Source organism: Centruroides vittatus, unplaced genomic scaffold (genome assembly GCF_030686945.1).
Source record: "Centruroides vittatus isolate TY-2023 unplaced genomic scaffold, ASM3068694v2 contig_357, whole genome shotgun sequence".
Classification (NCBI taxonomy): Eukaryota; Metazoa; Arthropoda; class Arachnida; order Scorpiones; family Buthidae; genus Centruroides; species Centruroides vittatus.
Window position 1 is genome coordinate 1,829,651 of NW_027122180.1, and position 12,591 is coordinate 1,842,241.

Consider the following 12,591-nt stretch of genomic DNA (forward strand, 5'->3'; position numbering starts at 1 on the left):
TACCAGTAAATTTCATGTTATACATATTTTCAGTCTTGCGATCCTTATTTTCGGATCAATTTCCAGGCCTGTAAATTATGCCGAAAACGTTTGTTCTGCGATTTAGATTATTGACGGAAAAGCATGAAAAGTGTGTTTCGTGATTTTATCATCAAATTAAGTTATTTATCAAAATAATGAGTATTTTTCTGAGTCAGCTACTTTGGGCTACTTTTTAGAAAATTTTTGTTACAAAAAATAAAAACATCTGGCAACGTTGACTCGCTTCAGACTCCATAGTTGTTCGGTATCTTCACGTGTTGAAGTAAAGTTCTATAGCGCCATATTGTTCTATAAATATAAAATCAACGATTAATAAGGTAAGATGAAATATATTATAAATGTATATTAATATATAGTATTAAATTTGTTATTTCATTTTTCAATATAAAAAATTTCAACATATATGTCTAAGCCTAATTTGACTTCTGCACTGTCGAAGCCAAATTAGGCTTACGTCCAAGGGTTAAGATTTTTTGTCCAGAAACAAAAGAACAATTTTTAGACGAACTTCATTAAATAAATATACGAGAAATTTGAGTAAAATATTAAAATTAGTCTTTGAATAGTAATTGTAAATTGTTGCTTTTTTTAATCTTCAGTGTTTTCCGTATTTTTAATGATTTCAAATCATCGTCTTACTATTTGAATTATTGAAGTAATTAGAATTAGGATGGATTTTGAATAATAAATTTAAAAAATGTTTTTATTTAATTATTTGAGTATTTGTCAAATATGTAGAACGAACACACCTTTTTTTTATACTTTGCAGGAGTTTGTCTGAAAAATTTAAAAATATTGCCAACTATTTGTCAGTTTTTAATTTTTTTCTCCATTTCAAATTACATATCGCCACAGTTTTCCTTACTAATTAATGTGTGTGCTGGTAGTCTTATCAGTTTGATGTCTTGAAAGCAAAAGTAACATGTTAGGCTGTAACACAAGGGAGAAGGCCTGAATATATTTGTGGACTGGGGTTTTTATCATCACTTTAATAAAAATACGGAGATACTATAGATTACCACCTATGGAATTTTGGGACTTTGAGTATGTATCTGAACTGAGGGGACCAAGACGAGTTCAACGATACCCTACTTTTGGACCAGAGACGAAAAATAAGAAAGTTATCATACTTTTTAATGCTTTCATGCAGGTGTACCATAGTTGCTAGTGCTGCCATCTCGTGGTAAAGTCTGCAAACAAATTAAAAAATAGCACTCTGAATGGCAAGAAATTGCACGAAAGAATGCCACTTCCTTTTTTTCCTTGGGTGTACTATAGATTACTCCCTATGGAATTTCAGGACTTTGATTATATATTTGAACTCGGGACTGAGACGAGTTCAACGGTACCCTATTTTTGGACCGGAGACGAAAAATAAAAAAGTTATCACACTTTTTAAGTTACCATACTTTTTTAATGCTCTCATGAAGATGGCACCATAGTTGCTAGTACTGCCATCTTGCGGTAAAGTCTGCAAACCGTGACGTCGGACTACGGTCATCTCCAGTAGGGTTAAACACGCGATACAAGAGCGGAGAGAGCGACGCGACTTCCGATCATCGCGCAATTGCCATTTCGGTTAATGTTACTTATGACAACGAACATGGCGGCCTGACTGACCTCTCGTATGGGCGCCACCACACGCCGCCATGTGCTAAACTAGTGATCGATTCACGGTAGTTCTTGAACAAAGTAAAAAAAGAAGGGAAACGTCTACTAAAGGCAATTTTAACGGCAAGCGACGGGACTCCCAATCGCGATAGCGAGGCCGACTTAGCGGAGAGCGACGCGACTCCCTATCATCGCGCGATCGCCGAAAAAAGTATGATAACTTTTTTATTTTTCGTCTCCGGTCCAAAAGTAGAGTATCGTTGAACTCGTCTCGGTCCTTTGAGTTCAGATATATACCCAAACACACGAAATTCCATATGGAGTAATCTATAGTATACCCTTTTCCTTTTGTTCAAGAACTACCGTGAATCCATAACTAGTGACGTTAAACACTCAGCGGCCTGCCGGTGGCTCCCCTCCCAGGGGGAGTCCGTCGGGAGCACTGACAGTCGAACGGCAATTCCTTTTTATCCTTTTGTTCAAGCATCGCGACTTTCGATTGCAATAGTGCGGTCGACTCGTAGTACTAGCTAATCATGAGTGATAGTGAGACTGAGGAGCCGTAGCCCCCGAGGTCGACGAGCACGAGGGTGTGCTCATGGATCAACATCTGCCTTTGTTGAAGGTATATATGGCCGACTTGCCGGACTGCCTGTTAAACACATGATAGGCTTAGCGGAGAGAGTGACACGACTCCCGATCATCGCACGATCGCCGAAAAAAGTATGATAACTTTAATCAAATTGAAGACAAGTCTGCCCAAGAGGGACCACCATTTATTTTGCGCTCCAGACTAAAAACATACACATATGGCGACAGGCCTTCCTTTTTAGGCTTCATGTCGCCAAAGGTAAAAAAGTCCTTTAAAAAACACAAACATCCAGTTAAAACTAGGAGTCGGTGACACACAGACGTCTTACTCTTTAACCATCCAGCCAGTGGGTGTTTCCGCTTTTTTATCTGCTGGAACAAGCGCTGGAAAATGCAAATTTTAAAGCTGCACCCTGGCGTCGGTATTTTAAAATTTCTTTTTGTCGATTTTTCCGACCGATGGCGAGATTATTATTAATCAAATTGAAGACAAGTCTGCCCAAGAGGGAACACCATTTATTTTGCGCTCCAGACTAAAAACATACACATATGGCGACAGGCCTTCCTTTTTAGGCTTCATGTCGCCAAAGGTAAAAAAGTCCTTTAAAAAATACAAACATCCAGTTAAAACTAGGAGTCTGTGACACACAAAAACAGGTGAAGCCTAAAAAGGAAGGCCTGTCGCCATATGTGTATGTTTTTAGTCTGGAGCGCAAAATAAATGGTGGTCCCTCTTGGGCAGACTTGTCTTCAATTTGATTAATAATAATCTCGCCATCGGTCGGAAAAATCGACAAAAAAAAAAAAAATATATAATAACTTTCTTATTTTTTGCCTCTGGCCCAAAAGTAGGGTATTGTTGAACTTGTCTCAGCCCTCTTGAGTTCAAATATATACTCAAAGTCCCGAGCTCCCATAGGTGGTAATCTATAGTACTGTACACCCAAAAATACTGCCAAGAGGCGATTTTGGCCTTGTGCAACGTGACTCGTGTACTTTGAATTATTAATTCTTCCCACAAATATAACATTTTCTGGTATATTGTAGACCGTTTGGACCTTAACAGAGCTGTAGAGCATGCCCATAGGAGCAAAAAAATCAAAGGAACCATACCTCTGTGTAACCCTTGGCCCTCGGGACAAGATATAGCTCCCTGAAACCAGCCTGTTTTCAGGTGCTACAAGGAGTCACGCTGTGTGCTCCACTAAGTCTATTGAGTATTTAACAGACAGCTCAGCACGATGGTCAGTTATTCTAACAGTATTTATCGGTGAAGAATAAAGAAAAGTTTGACATGCAACTTTTTGTGAGATATTCACCTCTAAATATGTAACCCCAATGATGGAGTTCTGGTTGCCATCTTTTTTGCAGACATCAAGTTTGCAAGCAAGTTATGTTATAGGCAACGTGACTGGTGCCTTTAGTAAGTCAGTGGTTCTCAAACTTTTTGAAGTCGGGGCGCATTTAAAATCCTACAAATAATTGTAGGTGCACTGTATACAAATTTCTGAGAAATATGTTATAATAATTAAATCAAATATTAAAGGAAAAAAAATACAAAGTCCAAGCGTGCTTATATGGTAATTAAATGAAATAAATACAACAAACTTAAATTTATTCTGACATTAAAAAAACATTTTTATGTTAACTTTTTTGTTGTTTTTTTATTTTTTAACCCCTCTTTTTTATGAATTCTAAAAAGCATAACTCAAAAAATATATCCTTTTATATGTATAGATACGTTCTTAGTAAGATTTAGTAAATTTGGCAGGCCCTCGCGCAATTTTTTCATTCCTGTGTTTATGAGAAACATGAGCCTGATGTGTCCTAGCAATTTCTTCAATGATTGGGCATATATTTGAAAGGAAAACTCTTATTTCCTTGTCAATACATTGAAGAATTCCTTTCATTTTACTCTTAATTGTGTTGAGGGTAGAAAATCCTAATTCACATAAATAGGATGTTGAAAATTATAGTAAAATGTTCAAAGCTTTTTTTAGATATTGTCACATATTCTTCTTTTATAGAAATCCCAAAGGCTTCAAGAGACAATTGTTTGTTTTAATCATCAATCCACAATCACTTGATATAGCTGCCAGTTCTTTTTCTATTAATATTAAACCAAAATCACTTGAAACTTTCATGAATGGGTTTCTAATTCAATTGTATTGTTTAGTGTTAAGTGATGGAAAATAAGAATCCAATTTTTCTTCTAAACTTGTTAAATGTTCAACTATTATTGGAAGTGTTTCATTTATGCAAATGTTATTTACCAATGGAAACATTTCCAAACTACCTTCAACAGCTTTTCTTTTCTAAATCTGTAGTTTTCTCTGAAATGCTTTCATTTTGTCAGTGGATGTGAGAATGTTTTCTTCTTTCCCTTGCATGCTAGTATTCAAAATATTCAGCTGCTGAAATATATCGGCCAAATACAGTAACCTGGCCATCCAAAATTCGCACTGAAGGAGGTTACAAAAATTTAACTGTTTCATCTCTTCAAAAAATGCAAGAAGTTCTGCTTTAGTGCATGAAAATTAACATTGTGACAATGGCATTTTGTCAAGTCAATGGCAAAATTTGTTTTATTGATTTTCATTTTAAAGTGAGCCAACTGTAATCAGATATACAGAAATGTATTTGGCATTGTGTGCAAAAGAAAATTAAATAAGGTTTTTATTTTTTTATTTTTTTGATGAATACACAAAATTTGATACCATCAGGAACTGAAACACAAAAGTGCATTTTAGAAAACCTGCAAAAAACTTTTTTGTAACTGATCTTTTTGAACATTTTTTACCATTTTTTAAATATTTTGCTGTTATTAAGTAATTAGTCAAGATAACACATAATGGCATACAACAACACATCACTATTACACCTATACAATTATTATTTGTCAATTTCTTCATCCAAAATATTATTTGCAGAATTCATGATATCTTCCTACCAATGTTCTCTCTAGGCTGCGTGGCCGGGCACTGCTCAAATTGTTGCTGCACACGAGAATTTATGTGCCGCACAAGCGAGCACGCACACTGATTTGAATTGTTGTTTACTTATTTCTCACTCTGTCTGCAACATGATTATTGCTACGTATATTTCAATTAAATACATTAAATCATTGACAAAAGATAATATTTTGTATGGAAGTATGTTTTAAAATGAATTTTAATCTCTACTTTATAATTAATTATTTTAATTTTTATAGGAAAAAATAAGATTTTATATATATATATATATATATGCTCAGAAAAATTTTTTGCTCAATCTGTTCAGCAAAAAATTTTTTTGCTTAGATAAGTATATGTTCTGCTCATCTACAAAAAATTAGAGGGAACATTGCTTCCTACTCAACTTCTGGAGATATAAATTTTCCATAAAGAACTTTGACAATGGCAGTTGTATTCATGAGCATGAGCAAAACACATCTGATGAATTAATTAGTAATAAATGACCAAATTTTTTTATTACTGTAATTCCATCTGTTGTAATACCAATGATATCTTTGCAATGAATATTGAACATTGCTAACTTAGCTTCAAATATCTCTTGACACTTTTCTTCTGCTAGCTCCTCCATTAACTCTTGCAAAAGGCAAGCTTACATGATTTCACACATTTATGTATCAGTGGTTTTTGTTGATACCATTCCATCTAATGTTGGTTCATGCTTATATATTTTAATATTGTTATTTTTGAATGTTTTTAGCATAATCCACTACTATTTCTGTTATAAGCTTCTACTAAACATGTTAAATTTTGGATTGTAAAATTTATTATTTGATCTTAACATAGCAGTTCAAGTTTGAAAAAAATATATCCTAATTGTCTTTCATGACAATTGATTGCATTAGGTTTTGTTAAATTATACCTTCTTTTTAAGTCAACTTTTGATTTACAGGTTTGATAAATGTTTTATGATTACACCTATCCCTCGTTTTACACAGTACTTTTTTTACACGTTTTCGCTTTTACACGGTTTAAAAAATATATGTAGAAAATAAACTGGCTATGATAAAAAAGAACAATTTTTAACTCTAATCTACATCTATATTCCAATCCACCTTAATTATATGTTATAGTTGATATTTAGGATACTAGGTGACAGTTTTATTTCAATCCGTCAAATAGAAACCAATATAGGGTACTCCCCCATACGCACGAAGTTGCATTCGTTGCACATAGTTTTAAACCAGAAAATTTTAATTTTTCATATTCATAAGTAACAAACGATTACATTATTTTTAATTACATTTTTTACATTACATTACATTACATTTTTATGAATCTTTCAGATTTTATTTTTTGTTCCTTTGTACTTTGTATTTAATTAATAAAAGAATATATTTTTTGCCTTTCAATATTTTTGTTTGATTTATGTACCTTTAAAAAATTGAAAAAAATTCATAATTAATAAACAACGAAATTATGCGTTTTTTGCATACTTTTTGATTTACACGATTTTACATTCAAAAAGATACAAATTCGATTTACACGTTTTTCTCAGGAACCTATCTTCCGTGTAAATCGAGGGATAGGTGTATATGAATAGTATTAACTATAAGTAGTTTAAAAGACATTAACCAAATACATAGATCTAAAATTATGTGAATGTTTCTATAGAAATTAGTAGTTCTAATTTGAATAAACTGATTTTATAGAACTGTCATCTCATTGCTGAAATTGTATAATAATAATAATTATTATTATTAAAGTGAATAGTTTTTGAAGATAAATTTTAATATTTTATAAATTTCAGTTTAGCAAGATGCAGCTCTTTTTACAAAGTGATCAACTTTATTCTATTGAAGTTCCTGAAAATGAAAAGATATCTTTTCTAAAGGTATATTTTTTAATAATATATAATAAATTTTAATAGTAATGTTTATCAGTTACCTCAATTATTCATAATTGTTTTAAATTTAAATAGAATTTTATTGAAATCACTGAGAATTTACCACAAGAAGAACAGTTGTTCTATTATGGTGGTAAACCTCTACATGAAGAAGATAATATTTCTGATTTTCTTATGAATGGTGCTACTGTTGACATTTCTATAAGATTAAGGGGAGGTAAGTTAGTTAGTTTTAGAAGTTTAACAGTATGAAGCTTTAAATTTTTGTAAAATATGATAGAATTATTTCGTAAAATTTTTATTGAAAGTATTTTTATAAGTTAGGAATACAAGATGTTATTGGAATATGTTTTTGACTTAATTATTACTTTTTTAATTCATTAGTAGTTTTAACTTTCACAGATCATGTGATCACAAAGCTCCAATCAGTTGCATGTTGTTTTGTGACCAAATCAAAAATTTAATTTTTTCTTTCTTTATTTTTAATGTGTAATGTCTATTTATTATTATTTTTTAATAATAATATGTTAGTAATTCCGAATAGAAAGAAATTAAACTAATTTACAATAGACTAAGAATTCCAGGAAAGTTGTAAATTGGAGTATAATTTAGTTTTTTAATTATTTGATTACTGATAAGCATTAAAAATAAATACTGTAATTATAATTTTAACTGAATTAAGTATAATTCCATGTTATGAAAAGAATCTAGCTAGATACGATTTTTTTAAGATTAACAACAAACTTGTTTTAGCTCAATATTCTTAATATCTACAGCAAAATTTGTTTTCCATTCCAGGCAAAGTTCATGGTTCTCTTGCTCGTGCTGGTAAAGTTAAAGGACAGACTCCAAAGGTCAGTTTTGCAGTAATTATCTTACATTAATTAATATTTTTATTTTATCCAGAATGTTTTGAGAAAACATTTTAGGATGTTTCTTTTATAATAAAACATTTGTCATTAAAATCATTAAATCTGAATTTAAACTTAGAGATGATGATAACTGAATTACTTTTTAATGAAATGTAGATCTGATAAAAATGTGAATGAATTTTTTGAAAAATTATATATATATAGGATTTTAAAATATTTAAAAAATCATCCTATGATCTTCATAATATATTTATGCATCACATTATAGTTCAGTAGTCTTTTGGATAGTTATATTACAGTGATAGCTCAGTGATAAGTTGCTATAAAATGGCATTAAATTTAACTAACTTTTAATATGAATATTAAGATATATGCATAAAACTAATTCATATACAGTTGAACTTGTCTATCTCAATTGTTTTTACCTCAAATAATTTTTTCCCCCAAAATCTCTTATATATCAAATTATGAACTGAAGTGAGAAACTTCTGTTGCAATTCAGTACATATACTGCTTTTCTCTGATTGGCTATGACTGACTTCTGTCTTATTGGCTGAAGAAAGTCAAGCATTGGAAACTATTTACAAATGTTTTATTTATACCTAATACAGGTATATACTGTATCTGCTATTGTATTAATAAAATACAATACATAATCATCTATTTGTTTACTGTGTGGGAACCTTTATATCTTGAAACCTATCTTAAATATTGCAGGGTTTTTTATATTTTATGAAAACAAAACCTAATTTATCCTTAATAATTGTAATATCTAAATAATTAATTTTACTATTAAGTTATTTCTCAATCTCAAAGTTAATGAAGTAAATAAAATTAATATAGATAATTAAATATAAAAGATTTTACTTTATTTTTATCAAAAACTAAGAACATGTCATCCACACATCTTGTTAATAATTTCACACCCTTAATTTTAACTTTTATTTTTTTTTTTTGTTCTATCTTAATCATGGCTATTTCTGCTATTGCAGGACCTATTATTGTACCCATATTAATACCATCTTTTTGTCTATTTATTTGTACTATTTACCAAAAAGTAATTAACAAAAGAAAACTTAAATCAGTTATTCAACTTTATATTGTTTTCTATTAAGCAATCATCTATTAATCTTCTTTTCTCACTGGGTACATAGACTTAATATCCAGGCTAATCATGCAATATGAGGATCTGTATGTCAACTTCTTAATTAGTTGGTCTGCATAATGTATACCTATATCAGACAATTCTGTGAGCTGTATTTTTAATTTTTTTAAATGCTCAAAGTTAAACAAAACTGCATTATGAAAGACTACTATGGGACAACATTGATTATCTAGTTTGAGTTTTTATTCTAACCTTATGTATAAGGATTTTACATGCATTAACTGATACAAAAAAAAAAGAGTAAAGTTTTAGACCTTAAAGATGCTTGATGAATGTTTCAAGCAATAAAAGATAAAGTGTTGCAAACAAATATTTCTAAAATCTTTTCTTGAAGTGTATTACAAATATTTCATCAGTGTTTAGTCATAAAATTACTATCACTATCAATTTTTTCAAGTATTTATTTGTTAACTGAAAATGTACACCTGAAACAATCTAAATTTGAAATATTTCAATAATAGAACTGCTTTTTTCATTTTAATCTTCTTTCAATAAAATCATTGAAATTTCCCCCAAGTATTTCACATGAAATTTATACACTAGTAAATTATTTCAAATGATATTTATTAATCATTTTGTATGCAAATTATACTTTCCATGTTTATAACTATCTTTTAGAACAATTGACAGATCCAGTCTTTTGCAAGTATATTTGGCCAATGCAAGATAGACTTTATTTAGTTCAATTATAGTCATTAATGTTGCTTTTATATTAAACAGTAGAGAGTGAAAGAGTGCTTGTTGATCATAAGAATGCTGGAAGTATATCAGTGAAACTTTAGTTTTTGGAGTAGTTTAGTTTGGAAAGTTTTATCAAGAAAATATTGGAAAAAGTATAAGCTACTTTAAATTTGGTTAAACCTGAAATTCTCTGGGAACTTTTTTTACTTTCTTTGTTCTGTTATATATAACAGAGAAAGTGAGGTGATTGATCAAAAATGATTCTCCAGATTTTTACATTTTTGGACTTGAGACCTTGAAACATCAAGAAATGCAAAAATGATGGTTTTTCTGTATGTATGGGGACATGATTTTGTTTTCTGAAGCTTAATAATTCCTATACTTTTTGTTGAAAATTTCTGAAATTTTGTAGGGAGGTTTTGTTAATGTTTTGCTGTGTTTCTTTAAAATAAGGACACTCAGTTTTAATCCAACAATGATTACTTGTGTTATTAAAACAAAAAAATACAAGGAGACTTAGCTATCCCTAACACATACCTCTTGTCCTTCTTTAACTCTGGCACCGACTACAGCACCCCCTTGCGTTCTTTGGTTTTTACTTACTTAAGTAAATACTCCGAACCCTCTCCCTTAAGTTAAAAACCAAAGAGAATGCAAATCTCTGAGCAACAATCTTTTCTAACCCACTCCCAACCTACTCTTGATCTGCTCAAAGCTTTCTCTAGGCAGAGGTTTGGTTAGGATGTCTTCCAGCTGAATATTGCTTTAACAATATCTGATCTCAAATTCTTTCATGGAATTTTTCCTGAACAAAGGAGTATCTGGTGTCCAGATGCTTTGTCCTCCTTGAGAATTCTGGATTTTTAGCTAGGTGTATGGTGCTTTGGTTATCCACATATAATATAGGTTTTATTGCACTCTTCAGACCCAGGTCAACAATCAGGTGCTTGAACCAGAGAAGTTCTTTCGTTGATTCACTTGCAGCTATCAGTTCTACTTCGGTTGAGGACAGTGAAACAGTATCTTGCTTTTGGCTGCCCAACTCACTGTGTTTCCCAGTACTTTAACTACATACCCAGTAGTGGATTTTTGATCTCATTTTAGGCATTCAATTAATTAAGAGTGTTGTTCAGAAAATATCTAGCGATAAAATTTGTGTATTGTTTTGAAGAAAATTTTATTTTTTCTTTGTAATTGTTTAATTATTAAGTATATTACAAAATGTTTCTTTTTAAAATTTTTACCTCCTCCTTGCAGTTAGAATTTAAATGAATAATAATATTTTTCTCTTTTTGTGATACAGGTAGAAAAACAAGAGAAGAAGAAGAAGAAAACTGGCCGTGCCAAGCGTCGCATGCAGTACAATAGAAGATTTGTCAATGTTGTTCAGACATTTGGAAGAAGAAGAGGTCCAAATGCTAATCAGTCCTAAATGAAAAAATACATAAGGAAAATGTAATTCTCTGTGAATAAACTTTTGAAGAATTAAATTAAGTTTTAACTTTGCGGTTATATTGCGTGGTAAACAATATTTCAGATCTAAAAGAGACATGCTAAATAGAACTTTGCAAAACAATAGAAAAATCTTAGTACATAAAAAAAATTATTAAAATTAAAAAGTAACTTTCAATCTCAATCATAATAAATTACATGTAATATCACAAGTTTTTAAATAATTCATAACCAACATTTTTAACTAATGATGTAACGAATATTCGGTTACTACCGGTATTCGGCCTATTTTTCGCTATTCGGTCGAATACCGAATATTTAAATCACTATTCGGCCGAATACCTAAAAACAGGAGTAAGAAATAACAAAACTATTTTTATACAGTAAATAATCATTAAAAATTAATCATTTTGGTAACTTTTATTAATGCTGAACATTAAATTATCATTATTAAGGTTAGTAAGAAATAGCATCTAACTCTATTAAATTATTTCGTAATTAAATAATAATATAGCCTTTATCTAGCCTGATATCTTATGACATTGATGGCGTGTAGGTTAGAATGTATCGGGCATTAATGTGATTATTTAGTTAATTATGTTATATTCGTATTCGTGTATATATTAATATTTTTTACGATATTTTAAAATGATTTACGAAAAGTTTTATTAAAACTTATCGTATTTAATGAAAGAATTATTTATCTATTTCTAGAAGATGAGTAACTAATATATAATTTATTGTATAAATAAAGCAAAGAATGAGCATTTCTCATTATATACAAAAGATAACATTTGAAATCATGTTAACTTTAAAAATATTGACAAAAACAATAGCAACAAAATATCACAAAACTTTACAAATAGAAACCCCTAATAATATATTTGAACTGTTCCACAACTGGGGAGAAACTAGACCATACGTCCCTACTAAAGTATATGCTTAGGATACTATTCAGTCTACAAATACGCAGTAAAAACAAAATTTTAGTGCTTAATTAAAGAGTTAAAAAGATCGATTGTAAATAAAATAACTTATAAGTTATACCTTACATCTAAATACCAACAACTGCTGAATCATATTGGGCTATTTACGGCTATTACATAAATTACAAACCAATTTGGCACTAGAGGTACCCGTTAGTCTTCATCTCATATTAACTTTAATAATTATAATTTAATTAATTTAAATAATTTAGACCTACTGGAAGAAAAAATCGTAGTGACAGCGGGCCAATAGAGAGGAGGATGCGCGACCCTTGCCATAATATGGTTTGCGTGCCAATTTTCGTATGTGCGTTAATCAAGCCGAATAGTTTGG

At 30.5% G+C, this 12,591-nt stretch overlaps 1 protein-coding gene across 1 annotated transcript; it reads left to right on the plus strand.

Moving 5' to 3' along the window:
- The first annotated feature begins 213 nt into the window (after positions 1–213).
- On the plus strand, positions 214–11,309 carry RpS30 (ribosomal protein S30). The gene is made up of 5 exons (XM_067269848.1): positions 214–359; positions 7,006–7,089; positions 7,177–7,318; positions 7,900–7,955; positions 11,123–11,309. The coding sequence occupies exons 2-5, from the start codon at positions 7,015–7,017 to the stop codon at positions 11,249–11,251; spliced, it is 402 nt and encodes a 133-aa protein (XP_067125949.1). The 5' UTR covers positions 214–359; positions 7,006–7,014; the 3' UTR covers positions 11,252–11,309.
- Positions 11,310–12,591: the final 1,282 nt, after the last annotated feature.

Bases quoted from the DNA above. Each gene is read 5' to 3' on its own strand.
- RpS30 (XM_067269848.1), top strand. From the start codon at position 7,015: ATGCAGCTCTTTTTACAAAGTGATCAACTTTATTCTATTGAAGTTCCT. The intron at 7,090-7,176 runs GTATATTTTTTA...AAATTTAAATAG, and splicing joins AAAAGATATCTTTTCTAAAG to AATTTTATTGAAATCACTGA. The intron at 7,956-11,122 runs GTCAGTTTTGCA...TTTGTGATACAG, and splicing joins TTAAAGGACAGACTCCAAAG to GTAGAAAAACAAGAGAAGAA.